General features: G+C 46.2%; 1 protein-coding gene across 1 annotated transcript in view; it reads left to right on the plus strand.

The window, feature by feature from the left end:
- The window catches only part of LOC119463979 (chromatin-remodeling ATPase INO80-like), a 56,246-nt gene that overhangs the window by 6,051 nt on the left and 31,777 nt on the right, over positions 1-18,418 (plus strand). The window contains 11 exon segments of the mRNA XM_049656082.1: positions 1,406-1,532; positions 4,458-4,513; positions 5,403-5,609; positions 7,250-7,303; positions 8,511-8,759; positions 10,288-10,432; positions 12,669-12,736; positions 14,220-14,292; positions 16,963-17,063; positions 17,588-17,701; positions 18,270-18,365. Coding sequence (XP_049512039.1) covers positions 1,406-1,532; positions 4,458-4,513; positions 5,403-5,609; positions 7,250-7,303; positions 8,511-8,759; positions 10,288-10,432; positions 12,669-12,736; positions 14,220-14,292; positions 16,963-17,063; positions 17,588-17,701; positions 18,270-18,365 — 1,290 coding nt within the window.

Genomic DNA, 18,418 nt, shown 5'->3' on the forward strand with positions numbered 1-18,418 from the left:
AGGCGAGGAACTGCTTTGTGACGCTAAACTTATCTATGTGTTCAGGCAAACAAAAGGCGCTCTTATGAACGAACTCAAGAAATTGACATTTTGTCCATATACATGGAGCTGCTGATGTAAGCATGTGCCCTACTCGTCTGATAAAACTAGTGATTTTTCATATTCGTGATTGACTGACTTTGGAAAGTGTGTCAATAGGATATTGTTGGGTCTGAGCAGGATTCGATAATGCTGCTGCTGACTTGCCATCCTGTGTGCAGCTAAATACTTTTTCAATACTTATAAGCAACTTAAAGCGTTAAAAAAGTTTTGCAGAAAATTGATGGCAGCATGCTGCTTTAATTGAATACAGTAGACTACTGTTAATTTGATCCTGGTCGGCGCCCATGCATTTCTATAGACAAAAATTTCGTTATTTCGATCTTAAAATTGGCTTTCGCCGGGTAATTCAAACTTGACCAGTCAGCACACATGCACCTGACCCCTGTGGTGACTCCGATAGCGAACACTTCGGGGGCAGTGTCTGTCTTGGTGGAGCTTACGGGACGGTGAATGCTTTGGAACACTTGTCATCTCTCGTCAAAAACAGCTACTTTCGGCCCGTCTTACAAAAATTTTCAAGCAATAACTGTAGCTCAGAATGTCTGATTGCTGTATTTACCCAATTCTAACGCGCACCTTTCTTAAAAGAAAAATTGGCCTTAAGTTGCCTGTGTGATGCAATCAGACACGAAACCAAAACCGCCCTTGCAACATTCGTATGCTTAACCGCATAATGCAGTGTATTGCGGCAGAGCTGACTTCAAGAAAACCGTGTGGCTAAGCTGCCTTTAAGAAACCGGCCGCTATTGTGCAACAATTTTTCTTGCTGAAAAATCGGGCGTGCATTAGATTTCTACTTTGTTTAGGAGCTTTAATGTCATTTCTGCGTTAGTTTTATACTTTGGACACATAGAAAGTGGGGGGTGTTTTGTTTCGGGGACGTGTCAGGCAAATACTGCCAAACGAATCAATGGTGTGTTTTGCCATTTTCTGTGCATCTTGCCTAATTCAACCCACTGGATAATTAGATCAATTTCGTCGGTCCCGTCAGGGTCGAATTAACGGAAGCCGACTCTAATATCTTGCAACCCTGCGTGTTCCCGCCGGCTCAGTGCTCTGGGCTGATCTCTAACGTTGTGCGCTTGGTGATATTAGATATGCCTGCACACTGTGGGGATGGAGGTTCACCTGGTCAGTACTCCCCTGAGATACGAGACCCCCCACAACGTACGGAGAACCCAAAACCCGTGTAACGAACTGTCAGCGGCTGATCTCCATAAATGAAGTGTATGCGTAATATAAGCGAGCTTGCGTGGTGATTGCCTAGCTCAGTTGCTGTTGTGTCTCTCCTGTGTCTGGCCAGCTGCGGCAGTACCAGTACTACGGTGTGGGCATGCTCTCCCAGCACGACCCGTTCCCCGAGCACCAGAAGGCGTTCCTGGGAAACAAGAAGAAGGCCAAGGAGAAGAGGGCCATGGAGCGGAAGAAAGGTGAGGGGGCGCCACCGTTGCGTGTCTCGCTGGTGGCTTTCCTCATTTCCGTTCTTTCTTTTAGCGTAATAGCATTGTTGGCGTAGTTAGACCAGTTTCTTTATATGTAACCTAACCAAAAATATGAGCCGATCCCGAAGATACGGCAGTCTATCCGTTCCATGGATAGACTGCCGTTCCATGCCAGTGGGCGTGTACTGCCACTGTGGTATGTGCCGCTCTTTAATGAACCTCTTTGATACCAACTTGGGTCACTGGGTGTGCTGCTGCTAGATAGCCTAGCACAGTGGTTCGTCCGCAAAGTCATTTTTGGGAGTCCCGCGAAACTCGCGCCCGCGAAATAGGGGTGTTCGAATATGATATTTTTAATATTCGATTCGAAAATGTTCGAATATTCGGTTGGATACAAACATTCGAATGAAATGAATATATTGCTGGCTGTGCGGGAGCAAGCACTATCTCAGCATCTGTTTCTTTTTGAATTAGGAATATTGGGGCGATACTGTGCTGAATGTTGGGATAATTTTGTGCTGCTAACGCAATTTTGCCTGTAAAGCACACTTAGCCACTAAACGCTTTAACTTTGTGGAAAAGCCAGCCTCTCAGTAGAAAGGGGCACGTTTTGGCAAGGACAGCTAGTTGGAATTACTCAATTTTCCAAGTCAACGTGAGCCAAATGCACAATGGTTTAGTATAATGGCTTACTACTCTAGTTTTGTACCATTGACAATGTAATTGCAATGTTCCATGATATCAGATTAACCCAACTTGCTAATGAATGCATGTGCATGTTGTTATTCGATTCAGTATTCGAAGCTAAACTATTCATATTCGGTTGCTATTCGAAAATTCCGATATTCGCAGACCCCTTAAAAAAAGTGTTAAAAATTGCGCGTTTTTTGGAGGCCGCATTTCAGCTTTTGACGCATTTCAGCTTTTTGTGTACTTGGATAGACGAGTTCTGCCCGAATTCTTTTTTTTTGTCATAAATATTCTAATTATTAAAGAGTTTCAGCTTATCTGCGAACTTCTTACTGTTTGTGGCTTACCGGAGCCCTGGATCCCAGTGGCAACAATGACAGCGACATGTTGTGGTGCTTTGTCCAGCCACAGTGCACTGAAAAGTGTTTCTGTGATATGCATGTGTTGTTGTCGAATGAAAATAAGAAAGGACTTGGTGTTAAAGGATTATGACCCTGTCACTTATGTCAAGCGTAAAATGTTCGGTTGTTGCAATACAGTTCTGCGTCTTCCTCCGTTTTAACTCTGCTCCACAAGATGGTGCCGCCAACTCGACTGTCTCTGGCAACCCGGTATTCCGTAAATGGCAACATCTTTACGGACAAGCTAGATCTCTCTATTGCGCATCATCTGAACTTTCTCGGTTTGCCATTTTTGGAAAACAGTACGCCCGCAAATCAAATCAACAGACCGCCGGCAGGGGTTGCCTCTGACGAGAAAAACACTTGTGTACCGTGTTTACCCGAATCTAACGCGCACCTTTTTTTCCAAGAAAATGTGTGTGAAAATTGCGTTCTTGTTACAACCGAAAATGAAACCAGAACTGCATTCATGCCGTTGGCATCAGCCTATCATCAGAGCCGTCAGAGGCAGCGTCATTGCCATCGAAGGACGGCGACAGAGCATGTTATTGTGAAGGTTTTGCTGTGGGTTCATCGTATGCTCAACTACGATCTTGAGTGGTATTCTTGGTCAGTCATTTTTGGTGATATCACTTTTGCGAGATTTCACACGACTCGGCACCGGATGTGTCGGTGCATATGACTGCCAGCGTTTCTGGCACGATGCCAAGACCAAATCCTGGCCACGGTGGCCACGTTTCGAAGGGGGCAAAATGCAGAACACACCTGTGTACTGGTGCATGGTAAAGAATCCCAGATGGTCCTAATTAATCCGGAGTCCCCCACTGCTGGTGCATGGTAAAGAATCCCAGATGGTCCTAATTAATCCGGAGTCCCCCACTGCCTCATCAAAACCCCATGATAAAATTTTTTTAAAGCTCGCTATCGGTTGCACAGTGCCAGAAATGCTGTTGGCCGTATACTTCTACAAGTCCAGTGCAGGTACGTTCCTGCAAACGTTGTGGTAGATCTCTAAAAGCATTTGCTCGAGAATACCGCTCCTGTGTGCTTGGTATTTGTGGCGAATGAAGCACAAATGGCGACGATAACACACCAATTTCATTATGAAAGCTCATTAAAAAAGCTTCAAATTTGTTCTCTGAAGATAAATTCTGCACATCTTTTTTTTTTGCTACTATATTGCTATATAGCATGCTATGCTTTTTCTTTTATGAATTTGGTGTGCATTACGTTAAGGTGCACTTTTATTATCGTACTTTACACCCTGCGAATATTTGGTGCACATTGGGCTTGAGAGTGCGCTAGAATCGGGTAAATATGTTGCTTAGATTAGTGTGCGTATTAGAGAATTCCAAGTAGTCAAAATGAACCCTGTGAGTTGGTAAGACACAAGACATTAGTGTAAACACAGAAAGAGGGCATCTATTGCTCATCATGTACATCAATGCCAGGAGCAAGGAATAATTGCTTGATAAGACATGCTGAGGAATTGAAGTTCGATTTATGAACTATGTATGGATACTGAGTGAATGTTCGCTCGTTCCGGATTCAGGGGTGCAGTCTCGTGAACCGAAGCACATATGAGTGATCGTGTTTGCCAGTGCGAGTGCCGTTGAAGGATTAAAAACAAAGGGGGAAAGGGAAAACCATTGCAGTTGCGTCCATATGCTGCCGAACGACTTTGTGGTGGGGTCTAAGCACAACAGAAAAAATAATATCATCTAAAACAAAAGCAACAGTGATGGTGATTTTTGAAGCCACGCTTGTCTCTTGTGGAAAACTGTAACTCGGTTCCTCCTCCTGTTCTTCTTTTCACTTGCAGCCAAGCTAAAGCGGATAAAGGTAGAGCCCGACTATGACGACGACTCGTTCAACCAGGTAAGCATAGTTGTTAGAGCCATGAGCGTGCATTGTTTAAAATAAAATTCAAAATACACCCCAAAGTCGTCATAGGGCATTACATTGAGGTGTTAAAGTAAATCAAGGATCATTACAGTGCACATTGAAACAGATAATGCTTGTGAAAATGAAACAAGAAAAATAGCAGTACATCGAACTTAGTGTTAACCTTAAATGAAACCATGTGAACAAGGAATGTTAAAATACGGTAAAAAAAAGTTACTGTGCCTTCATATTCCCTTCAGGTGCCAATTGGTTCTGTCGACTGAAAACTTAGTTTGATGACATTTCTTTCATTTTTGGAATCGTGAAAACTGTACAGCTGCAGAATCGATTAAGAATTTTCCAATTCTTCACTGTGCTTTGTCAAGTTCACAAGATGTGGGCTTTGTGTGAGAACTCTCTACAGGAGTGTCGCATATTAAGGTGTCAAGTATTTAATGTCTTGAATACTTGAAAAGCACCTACCCAGACTCTAGAAAAAAAATGGCTGATGTAAAAACATTGTGGAAAACAATGAAAAAAGTGAGCCTGCTACTGCTATATGATGACATACTCGCACCTAGAGCAAAGACCCAGCTGTCTACCTTCCAGGTCGTTGTACTGGAGCTCCTTACACAGGACCAATCAGTTATCTCCTGCTTGTGTGCAGGATGGATACCAAGAGAAGGGAAGCGCAGTCGAGGTCGGCAGAAAACCAGATGGGATGATGAAGTTAGGAAATTTGCAGGCGCAAGTTAGAATACGCTAGCGCAAGACAGGGGTAATTGGACATCGCAGGGAGACGCCTTCGTCCTGCAGTGGACATAAAATATAGGCTGATGATGATGTGTGCAGAGACCTTCATGACAACGTGCTATTCTTGCAGGACAATTCGGAAGGCGAAGCTGCCAGCCTGGACGACTCGCGTCGTAGCCCGGACAGCATGTGCGGTGATGGGCCGGGTCCCAACAACATGGCCGGCGGGGGGTCACGACCCCACGGTCGCAAGAAGAGCGCCGCAGCCCATGAAGCCTCCATGAACCTCAAGCGGAGGCGTCTCTGGGTGGCCCTGGCGAAGAAGGAGATCGCAAGGGTGAGTTCTCGGCTGAACGCTGCAGGTTACAGGTTTAAGTGGCTGATCGCGCATCAAACCCGGTTGATCACATCCACTCGAATGAGTAGGCAATTTAGACAGAGTAGTCATGTAGACCTGGTGCTCTTAAAGCCAGTTGTAACTCAATTTCACTTTGAGTAAATTGGCCTTAAGCATGTACAGTAAAACCTCGTTAATTTGGATTTCATGGGACCGAAAAAAATGTCCGAATTAACCGAATGTTGAATATCGAGGGTATCAAGATAACAAAAAACAAATGCTTGCTTCGTCAACACGCCTTTATTTACTGAACGAATCAGCAAATCCTGTTTCTATTTTGCACAAAAGCAGTGCGGACGCTGCAATGCTCGTCATCTCGTGACTGATCAGCGCTCGCAGCGGCGTAGGCCTTGTTTCTTCCTTCACTACGCGGCCGCGGCGCGCTTCTGAGACGCTTTTCACTGCGTGTCAATCCCGGTTATTTATTCAGCAGTGTTGCCAGGTCGCTGCCCATTGCGATGTAAACTGTGCTCTTCATCCTTGAAAGCTTTGCACTCAGTAAAAACGAAACTGCTCTTTTGCTGCAACTGCTGCGGACGAAACCGCGGCCACTGTCGACGCGATCATGGATGGCGACCTTGCGGTTCTGAAGGCGCGCAGCCAACGCAAGAACTGAGTCGGCCGATGCGCACGCCGAGATAAAGCGGAACTACTGCCGCAACCGCTGCGGACGATACCGCAGCCGCTATCGACGCGATCATGGATGGCAACTACGCAGTCATGAAGGAACGTGGCAAACGCGGTGCTATGCGCGGCGGTGAACACAAGAATAAAGGCTTTAAAGGAACAAATAGGCACGAAGCGTTTCGGTGTTGCCGTCATTCACGTATGATTTCTTCTGATGACTATGGTGATGCGGACTCCGCCGTTTCGTTTCGGTTGAACGCTAGCGCTGTTGTTGCTCTTTTGAGTCGCACATTTGCGGCGCTCCTTGCTCGCCGAGCTCCAAAAGTTGTCTGAATTAACGAGAGTTTGATTGCATTGAATAATGCATGCACTGGCTGGGACCAGAGGATGAGTCCGAATTATCCCATTTTCTGAATTAACAAGGATTTCTGATTTTCTGAAATAACAAGGTTTTACTATACTATGTAACTAGTGAAGCAACCTTGGCAAAGCGGCAGAGCTGGTAATGGCGTAATTTTCTGATAAGCGGCATATACAAGTAGACTGCACGCGAACCTGGTGGTTAGCAGATGTTACTTAAATCCCAGCACGTCTTAAATCTCGGCGCACCACAGGCAGTGCCTAATCTCGGACGTCATTACAAGTAGCCATGCGTTCTGGGTCATGCGTCACTTCCAGTAAGCGGTAAATATAACGTTTGTTTCAGCTTCGTTATCAGAAATGTCTACTTTTGCGAGCCTTTCATGTCGCATTCACTCGTATTTCACACAAATTTTTCCGAGAGTCTGTTCGATATCTGTGGTATCTGATACTGGTCTTTTTACATGGCCCCAAAATTTGTTTCCACTTGGCCTTTATGCAGCATTCCAAATCACTGAATTTATTACTTCCTAATTTTTTTTTCTGTACATGACCTGACCCTGCCCTTATGTTCACCCTCCTTTTGTTTTCAGGCGCAGAAACAGAAGGTCAATGCCCACAAGGAGATGTTGACAAATGCAAAGAAGGTCAGTGTTCTTTGCCTCACCCTAAAGAGTCACCCTCACCAAATCCAGTGGTAAAGTTTTCGCTGTGCTTATGATGGTCAATCTTTGGCCATCTTAACCCTTTGGAATTAATGGGCTCATGCCAGAGTCCCTAGACATTAGTACCTGGGCCTATCCCGATGGAAATACAATCCGTATATCGTTAGCTGGCTATCAGGAAAGCATTGGAGAATGTGGACCGATGCTGAAAGCAATACAATCTATCACAGCATTTCAAGGTATATGCTGACACGAGGGAAGAATGCCAGAAACTGACACACTCTGGCTTTCATAGACAACTTGTTGATGGGCAACTGTGACACCCACTGAAAAACAGGGGTATGTCTTTGGCCGAATGGAAACTGGCACACGAGAGCATGTGCTCTTGCTTGTGCTATATAACATGATGCACATGACATTCGGCTCAAAAGAGCTGCTTGACATTGGCACAGAACTGTGCATGCAAGTCGTGGCCTAATGGTATGACTTGGACCGATCCTAAATCTCACCATTGGGTGGAAACCTTTTTTTTTTGTATTGAAGAGTCTTGAAAAGATGTGTGTGACTGGAACCCATCGTAATGTGCCTGGGATGAGTCAGAATGCTTTGCATTGAACAGCAATTGACAACACTTAAAGTATGACCACTGCGTGACACGGATCTACGTGCCGCTAAGAAATGTGAACTCTTTATCACTGAGGCTTACGGACAGGGGGTGCTGGCTCGCGTTGCCCTACCTTAGCAATGCGAAAGCGTGTAAAATTTCGCTGCTGTTTTTCTTGATTTTTATCAGTTGGTAATAGGGATACCAAAGCGAGGGAAAGGTGCATGGACCAGGAGCTATGTTCTTGAAGCTGCCGTTTGCAGTAACCGAGTTGACGGAGTCAAAGAGCCACTGGGGTGTTCACTGCACAAAGAATTTATGGGCTAGATATGTGGCTATCCCTGTAACAACATGCTCAAAGTTTTGGAAACGAAAATGAAGCTTGGGATAAATTTACCCACTTGCAGGAGGGGCCACAAAGTGACAGCAGTGCGCAGTGGCATTTCAGTGAAGACATATCTTGAGCATATGTAGACATTCGTTGAGTTGTCTGACTGGGGTCGCTAGGTCTTCTGAAGGGGGGGTACGTAGCACTGATTGACAGGGTGGTTTGTTGAGTCTGTATCTTTCTTTCGATCGCTTCAGCTTGCGGTGGCATGCCAGCGAGAGGTGAGGCGCTCGGCGCTGGGCGCCCAGAAGACTGGTCGGGACGTGGCAGGGGGCCGCGCCCGGCGACTGGCGCGGGAGATGGCCCTCTACTGGAAGCGCTACGAGAAGGTCGAGAAAGAGCACCGCAAGCGGGCCGAGCGCGAGGCGCAGGAGCAGCTGCGCATGGACATCGAGCTGCGCGAGGCCAAGCGGCAGCAGAGGAAGCTCAACTTCCTCATCACCCAGGTGGGTCGGAGCGCCGTGGCATTTCCTTAAAAGATCTCTAGACGGTAGGTACCCTGGCGCCGGTGTCTGTTGGAATGGCGAGCAGGGCAGTTCAGTCAGCGCGGCAGTAGTGGGCAGTACATGGATGAAAACGGAAGTTACCATATTTATTCGAATATAAGGCGAGGTTGGTTTCCCATCATGTTCAGCCTCAAAGTCGCCCCCCCCCCGCCTTATGCGTGAATTTTGCCTTTAAGTGTGGCTTCACAGCAGCGTGGGCCGTGGTGCCGTGAAGCCATACCATAAGGAGAAATTCACACTGCTGTGAAGCCACACCTAAAGGAAAAATTCTCATGTAACCCGCACTCCGCGTGTTGAAGATCCCCCCCCCCCCCACCCCCCCCCCCCCCCCTATTTCATGGTCGCCATTTTGCATTTTGGTTGTCTTCAGTATTTCAGGCGATTCCCGCCGAGTCTCGATAATCCGTCAGCTACTCTGTATTGCCTTATATTGGTGTGCATACTGAAGTTTCTTTGTTGGGTCCTCCCAATTGTACCCTCGCCTTATAATCATGACCACCTTATAATCGAATAAATACGGTAAGTAGCCAAGGAACGGAAATTTAGATGCATGCGTTGCCTGAAGCGACATTGCGAAAATGGTCGAAATAGGGACTGACCAGCTTGCAGGCAAGCATGTGTTTGCGAAGCAAGGCATTGACAGGATTTGTTGGCCACTTGTGAAATAAAGCTTGCCGAATCCAGTACTTCACACTGCCGATTATTCGGACACTTAGGCAGTCCTCGCCGAGTCCGAATTATTGGTTGGCGACTGTACTAACCATGATTCCCAGGCTGGGCTGAACGGCCGTGCACTTGCACCTCCTGCAGGTACTAACGCCAGAGTTCTCGCTAATAATTTGCAGAGGAAACTCGTGGTTCGTACATTCTTATCCGGGCCCATATTTTGCAAGGATTCTTTTTGTCCATCCTCACTGAATTGGTGATACTGGCCATATCAGCGATGCAGCTTCGTGTAGGAAAATGGCGAAGGGCAAAAAGAATCGCCGCAAAAAACTTGGAAATTTACGACACAAAAGGCAGACAAAGCTTAATAAATAGAACCACAGGATCATCTGAAGTCACATCGAGGAAGATTAGACAAATCTGTGTACTAACCATGATTCCCATGGTAGTGGAATGGCTGCAGCATCATAGTTTTCTTTAGTAAATTTGACAGGAAATTCTACGGTACTGATTTGTCAGTCTGTCCAGTGTGCTATGTCAGCTTGTTCAATGCTGGAGTTGAATGCGGGCCAGTTGAAACGTATTGCAGGGATTTCTTTAATGCAGCAAATTAATAACTTCAGTACGGCTATGCGGACAAATGCGGACATGTGTAGGGGAAAGAATTTTTCAACAAATCTATGAAAGAAATTCCTGGTGTCCAAAACTGGTCCGGAGGCCTCCGCTACGGCATATGTCACACCCCTTGTGTCGCGTTGGGTTTGCTGGACTCAATGAATCAATCAATACTGATTTACCCCAGACGGAGCTGTACGCGCACTTCATGAGCCGCAAGATATCGGGCGGCGGACCGGATCTCCGTCAGGACGAGATCCTTCAGAACCTGGATGAGTCGGCTTCAGGCTCGCGGTCCAGCTCGCTCCTCGATGCAGAGGATGACGATTATGGTGAGTTCCGACGGCGGGCCTCGTCAACATCACGCCCTTGGGCCGCTCGGTGCTTTTTTGCTGACTGAGCATTGTTCACATAAATGCCGTGGGCATAGAGTCTTTTACACTCTAACCCAGAAGGAAGTGTGGTAGTGTCCACATCAAGTTTCCTAGGCAGTGAAACGTCATTTTATCCGCTAGGTATTGCGCCTGAACAACCTTGGTTCTTTCTTTGGTCTTCAGGTGAATGCAAAAACAAAATAATGAAATTGATGCAGGAAACCAAAAGTTATTTGCTTTACCAATTTAAAATAAAAGCCGACAACAAAGAGAGAGTCTACCTTTTAGCACTTCACTCACCCAGTGACATCTTGTGCTGCTTCCAATCAAAACGCAGTTTATGTTCACGTAGGGGAAGCTGTCGTCCCGTTGTGGTCTCCCCACGAAAACCCGCAGCCTTGTTTTCTGATAGGCACCGTTATTATGGTTAATAATAGCCCCATGCGCCACACATGTTAGTACAGCATTGGCAGAGATATCTTGCTGCGGGGGGGCAAGAAAAAAAAAACAAAGAAATTCAGTACAGTAGGTTTCCGTTAATTTAACTCTGGGTAATTAGATTTTTTGATTAATTTGATCCTATCTGAAGGTCCCAGCCAGCGCCCATCCATTTCTATGGGCCTAAACTTCCGTTATTTCGATCTCAAAAGGTGGCCTTTGCTGGATAACTCGAACTTGATTGGTCAGCTTGGCCGCAATAAAGCCGTGTGATGCGGTGAAGCATATGCAATTTATTGTGGGGAAGCGTATCAAGAATGGAAAGGGGCTGCTGTTGCGGTATATAGTACGCATTGCTTAATTATACAGGCGTGCACGCGCAGTCTCCGGTCACATAACGAGCACCTAGATGCCTAATAAGCCTACTGGCAGCCATTCAGAGCTGTTTCTGTTGTTGCTGTGGTGATTTGAGCCCTCGTTTCGTGTCTCGTGTATGAGACCTTTAACGGGGCCTAGTATGCGTTGCTTAATTATACGTGTGCAAGCGTCGTGCACCAAGAAGCGGACAAAAATCATCTGCGTTTTGGGTAAGCTAGCGAAAAGGAAAGTGCTAAAATGGAAAAAACTGAAGTCGAGGGGATGTGTAAAGCCAACAAAGAGCAGGTGTCTGTCTATTTTACTATCGTACTTTAGTACCAATTTCTTACGACAATTTAACCGTAGCTAAAACTGCATAATCAGAAGCCTTTGTACTTGAACGTTCTAACTGCTTTTATATTATTGTTTTATGTTCATTTGCTGCAACCCACTCCCCTCTTTAATGCCTTTGGCCCTGAGGGTAATAATAATAAATAAATAAATAAAACTGTGAAGGACTGCCAGTAAACATATGAGGTGTCTTGGTGCTCGTGTTGTGACCGGAGATGGTGCATGTGCATGCGTAAATTAAGCAAGACGTGCTGTGTCCCATAAGAGTAGCACATTCCCTGCTTGGTGTGCTTCACTGCAAAACTTGTGGCAAAGCTCATTTTAAAGGCAATACTGCCAAGTGAATCAACGGCGTGTTTTGGCGTTTTTGCTGCCTTTTGTTTAATTCAACCCGCTGGATAATCTGAATAGTTTCATCGGTCCCGTCAAGATCGAATTAATGGAAGTCTACTGTATGCACTAATAGAAAGGTTTAGCTTGTCCGGTAATCGGGTAAGCGCGGGCGGACCGGGCGTTGGGGCGGAACCGTAGACGGTGAGCGGCCTGTATGGTGCTGCCACGTGGTGGCGCAGAGCTCAAACAAACCAAAAACAGCTAATATTGCAGTAACCAAGTGTATTCTACTTTGCTGCTGGTGTACATTATCAGCAGCAACACAATTACGCTACTGCCAAAAATTTACACCACCAGGGAAGTAGAATACACTTGGTTACTGCTATATTATCTGTTTTTGTCTGTTTAATCTGCGCCACCAGGTGGCAGCACGATACAGGCCACTGACGTTTACGGTTCCGCCACAACGCCCCAACATCCGCCCATGTTTACCCAATTACTGGACAAGCTAAACCTCTCTAATGATATTGCTGCCAACGCCTTTGCACAAGCACATAGTAGATAGAACATGGTGGTCTCTATTATAGTTCTGTGTGCTGTAGATGTCATGAGCTTTCGCAACATGGGGTGTCACCGATGTTGCTGTGTCACTGTTCATCCGTGTCGTCGGACTATCCAACCCTTCTGCGCCCATGTCTTGTCTCCCCGCTTGCAGATAAAGAAGTTGTGAAGGCACAAGCTTTGAGGAACGCAGAGGACGCATATAGGGCACACCAGGCTAAGGTAAGCAGCTCAGTAAATCACAAGCGTGGTTCGGGTGCGTGTTTTAATGCAATTAGCATTTTCAGGGTACAGTCAAACCTCGATATAACGAAGTTGTACTTGCATCGAAAAACTTCGTTATAACGAGAATTTCGTTATATCGAGGTTTCTTTAATTTATTGAACTAAGATGAAGAAATAAAGATAGTTCGTTACATAGCAAATTTCATTAAATTGAGGTTTGTTATATCGAGGTTTGACTGTACTTCACGCATTTTCCGGGGGCTGCCTGTCTCTTTGTCGGTGTCGCTAACCGTTTTCCCGCCACCTTGGGTCACTGGGTAGGCCATGGTCTAGTGGTTAGCGCATCGACCTGCGGTGCTGAGGGAGCTGGGTTTGAAACCAACCGTCCGGCCGATTTGGGTCGTGAATGTGTGACATTTTGGTATGTGCTGCTTTTCAGTGAACCTTGTTCACCCCCATCTTGTGTCAGTGGGTACGTGCCGCTCTTTAACGACGCCGAGAAATACTTAAAAATTTATCCAGTGCTTGGGGGAAGCAAACCGAGATCATATATATTGATACATTTTAGTGTGAATTTGTATTTACTCACAGGGTAGCCTGATCATGAGAAGGAAATTTACAGGTGAATAAAACTGGGTTGGAGTGCATACGGCAGGCATTTCCAAATCCTGGCTGGGAGATTACCACTGTCGTTGAAAAGAAAAGTGAACAACCATTGCATTCTACCGGTGCTAGCATATGAGGCAGAAACTTGGAGGTTAGCAAAGAAGCTCGAGAACATGTTAAGGACTGCACAAAGAGCGATGAAACGAAAAATGTCAGGCCTAACGTTAAGAGACGGGAAGAGAGCGGTGTGGATCAGAGAGCAAACCGGCATAGCCGATATTCTAGTTGACATTAAGCGGAAGAAATGGAGCTGGGCAGGCCATGTAATGCGTAGGATGGATAACCGGTGGACCATTAGGGTTACAGAATGTATACCAAGAGAAGGGAAGTGCAGTCGAGGACGACAGAAAACTAGGTGGGGTGATGATGTTAGAAAATCCGCAGGCGCAAGTTGGAATCAGCTAGTGCAAGACAGGGGTAATTGTAGATCGCAGGGAGAGGCCTTCGTCCTGCAGTGGACATAAATATAGATGATGATGATGTATTTACACAAGCGCCATGCGCATACTTCATGGCGACACTGCTAGATGGCACAGCTTCAGTGGGAAGCGCCGTGATAGGGGCCCAGCTGCTACACACCTCGTACATGGTGCAGTTAAATACGCATCCAAATCTCCCGTATGTTTACCTTAGCTTAGTAAAAAACTAAAAAATATATGATCTAGTTATTGCTGTTGCCCAAGGAGAGGTGGTCCTTATGTGGGCTTTCTGTAATGCCGAAACTTGGGAGTGACCACAGCTTATAGTCTGGGGATTGCGGTTGAGACGCACTTTGATTTGTATACTGCTTTTGACACTGTTCCTTTGGGTTGCAGACCGAAGGATTCGACGCGGAAGTGAAGTGTCTGAAGAGTCAGACAAAGAAGGGAGCATCGTCGCAGAACGATTGTGAGTTTCTGTTTTCTTTGATTTTTTTTAAAGCGTTTCAGTTTTGTAGCTGAATAGTGAAGCAGTGACACTCGTGTGAAACCTTTTGCATTCATCACTTTTGTGAAATCTTTCACCGGGGGCAAGCTTTTCCGTGGTATAAAATTTGTTGTGCAGGCTCCCCTTGTTAAGGAAGTTTATGGTCTATGTATGGTTTATGGTCTATGTATAGCAGTTGACACTGCTGGAGCTACTAAATAGTGCAGTCGTAGAAGGCTCACACCACACGTTTCACAGTGCGTTTCTTTTTTTTAATTTGTGGTGCTTTCTACGGAATAACTGCTTCGTATATTACGACAGCAACTCATGTGCACGAGGTTACTTCTATTGACATATTACTTGAGAGCCTTTGGGCTTCCAGTACGTTCCACACTGTCTTTTGGTCACGAGCGCAGGTGGTGCGCTGTGGCCAGCTGATCGCAGAAGCGTGTCGCTCTGCTCGTTTCGTGGTATATGGGTTCAGATCTCTGACGCCTTCCATGTTATAAATACAGTCAAACCCACTTATAACAATACCGGTTTTAACAATATATCGGTTATAACAATGAGAAGCTGCTGCACCGTCAACTTTAGTATGTTTTCTATGGTGAAATAACGTGCTTGCTACAATGCCCCCATGCCGCATTATTGGTTATAACGATGAAGTCTGACAACTGGGTGTCCGTGCCGAAAGGGTATGGAATACGAACTCCTTGAAACCAAAAAAGAAATTTGAGCTGTTGCACACTGCCACGCTGTTTTGCATCCTTCCCTGCATCTTCAGCCTCGCGTGCCTCTCTTCCGTCGCCCTTCCACCCCTCCGAACATGAATGGGCGGCGCCCATAGCTCTACACCGCGCCACCCTTCGAAGTTAGAAAGAACCGCGCCAACTGCGCTGATAGCGCTGGGCTGGCGGAGCGCCTCAAATGTGCGACGCAATAGAGCTAAAATGGTGTTAGTCTCCACCGAAAAGACGACCGAAAAGATGTGACGGAGTTCGCATCGCCATACTCGATCATCAGTGAAAGTTGTACTGGAATGACAGCAATGCTGGAACGCTTCGTGCCTATTTGTGCCTTTAAAGCCTTTATTCTTGCGCTTACTGCCACGCATTGCACCGCGTTGGCCGCGTGCATTCATTACTTGCGTAGTCGCCATCCACGAGTCGATAGCGGCCGCCATTTCGTCCACAGTGGTTGCGGCAAACAGGAGTTTCGTTTTGACTCGGTATGCACGTCGGCCGCGTGCCTTCATAACTGAGTAGTCGCCATCCACGATCACGTCGATTGCGGCGTGATCGTGGATGGTGCAAACAGTAGTTTAGTTTTTTACTCAATGCGTAGTGCGTGCGTGGGCCCGTGCGCCTTTAGAACCGCAAGGTCGCCGCCCATGATCGCGCCGACAGTGGTCGCGGTTGCGGCAAACAATGGTTTCGTTTTTACTCAGTGCAAAGCTGTGGAGGATGAAGAGCACTGTCTACATTGCGATGGGCGGCGACATGGGAAAAAAAAATTATCGGGATGTGCGGGCGGTAGTGAAATGCGTGTCTCAGATGATGCGCGCCACGGCCACGCTGTGAAAGAAGTCATGAGCACGCCTTCGCCGCTGCGAATGCTAATCAGTCACGAGATGACGAGAATTGCTGGTTCCGCACTGCTTTTGTGATTGTGACAGAAACAGGATTTTGCTATTTCATTCAACAAATAAAAGCGTGTTGACGTGGAAAGTATTTGTTTATTCTTTTCTTAATACCCTCGATAATTAGACATTTGGTTAATTCGGACATTTATTTCGGGCCCGTGAAATCTGAATTAACGAGGTTTTACCATAGCAGTGCCATTCTTGAACGCCAACAGCCGCAACTTGTTACACGCGATCAGAGCGCGCAGGATAGCAGAGTTAAACAGTTAAATGAGTCAACACAATCGGCAGCCTGATGGAGGAAGGTGATGGGGGAGGGGGGCAGTGGCCGCCCTGCCATTATAGTTCTGCCATCCACAGCTCTGCCATCCCCCTATTTTAATTTTTTTCTTGCATCCCGGTTATAACAATTATCGGCTATAACAATTTTCGTGGCACTTGAATGTTGTTATAAATGGGTTTGGCTGTAGTTCACATTTCGTGACACAAAAGTATGTTTACATTGGATTACACGAGGCGTACCTACATTTTTATTCCATGTGTGACACATTAGCAGTTAAAGTCTACTGTTGTTTCAAGCTGTTCTCCTTTTTTTGTGTGTAGTAATAGGTCGGCATGTTAACAGTGAAGTAATGAATGTGAATCCATATTCGAGAAAAAATGTATATTATTCTTCGATTCTGAAATGATTCTTAATGTAGCATCTAGAAAGTAGGCTAAAAGAAAGTGAGAAAATGATGTGTGATGTTGTTTAAAAATGTGGGTAAATGAAAGCATAGGCAAATGTCGAGCAGCGAGTGAAATTTGAAAACAGTGTTGTGCGTCGGTGGAAATAGCAGTGAAGAAAACAAGCGAACATTGTGTGACTTTTGCTCATAAGAGAACATTCATTTGTGTGTTAGTTAGTCTAACTGCAGCTTAATTAGTCTACGACTGCAGTTGGGCTTGCGTGTTATGTACACTCCGATATAGCTGCTCTGTTTGAAAGCTGTCAACTGCTTCATTTCCAGTGAACGAGGACTTCAGAGTGACGGCCGACCCGAACCTGGCAACCGAAGACATCAGCCAACCGCACATGTTCGAAGGGAAGCTGAAGAGCTATCAACTCAAGGTACGATTGGAACAACAAATAACGTTGCTCAGAACATAATTTATTTCCTATTTGTCAATACTTCGGCATGTGGATTTTGTTGACGTGACATCGCATTCTGCAGCGAAACCATGTTTGTGAAACATTAGCAGCAAACTGCCGTAGACACTGGAGTGAGGGCTGCACCCTCAACTCAGCAGCCCGAAATTTTAACAAAAGGTTAGAAAAAACAGTATGCAGGTTCCATACACTCTGAGAGTCAACATTATGCGAAACGTTTTGCAGGTAGCTGGCTATCCAGCCCCATTTCGGTTACTTAGCAGAGTTATCAGAAGGACCAATGGGTTTGTGTAAACCAACTTGACCGGGGAGAATGAGGGGGCCCTGGCACATTCTCGGTGTGTCGCCCAGTGCCAGAGTTGCCTGTTGTCTGTGCTGTGCAAATGCTCTCGCATAAGACGGTCGTCGTAGATGGGTTCTGTTGGATTTGTTCTTCGTGAAACTGCATGCCGAGTGCACTGACGTTTCTCCGTTTGCTCGCCCAGGGCATGAACTGGCTGTACAGCCTCTACGACAAAGGCATCAACGGCATCCTCGCCGACGAGATGGGCCTCGGCAAGACTGTGCAGACCATCGCCTTCCTGGCCGCACTAGCCGAGGTTTGTTCCCATTCAGCTGTTCCCGCGCATTTTTCTGCGTTTTAGCGTTTTCGCAGGGGGCACTTCAATCCCTCTTCACACTGTTGAAGCTACTCACCGGTGCAAAATATTACGTGTGAAAGTTGTGTAGATGCGTCACAAATGGCTTGTTAGACGTTTTTGTTACTGAAACTGGAAAAAAAAAAGAAGCTGCCATTACTGCTCACTGGCACTGACACATGGCTCAGATCGCCTGACTCCTTGTCATGACCTCCGAAATTGGTTACGACCCGCGGCACGCCAAGAAATCTTCGAGGCGATGGTGCTGGGACTTGCGTCATAGCAGCTATCTGCCATGTGCAATGTCATTTGTCGAGATGTTGGTTAGAGGCTGCTAATAAAGAAACTATACTATTACCAGCCCCATGGCTTTGCCAGGATTGCTTAACTGCTACATACTACTCATTTATTACTAATTTAGCCGAAGTGAAATTTCGTTACAGTTGCCTTTATGTTAGAGTGATACCTGTCAAACGGTCCACAGCAAGTGGTGTTCCCATTGCTTTTGTTTTGTGTGTGCCAACCGCAGGTTCAGAACATCTGGGGTCCGTTCCTGGTCATTGCCCCCGCATCCACCTTGCACAACTGGCAGCAGGAACTAACCAAGTTTGTTCCCAAGTTCAGGGTGAGTGTGAAAGGCAGGGTTATCTTGGCACACTGCATTGTGGCATTGACCTT

The sequence above is a fragment of the Dermacentor silvarum genome, chromosome 9 (genome assembly GCF_013339745.2).
Source record: "Dermacentor silvarum isolate Dsil-2018 chromosome 9, BIME_Dsil_1.4, whole genome shotgun sequence".
In the NCBI taxonomy this organism is placed as follows: Eukaryota; Metazoa; Arthropoda; class Arachnida; order Ixodida; family Ixodidae; genus Dermacentor; species Dermacentor silvarum.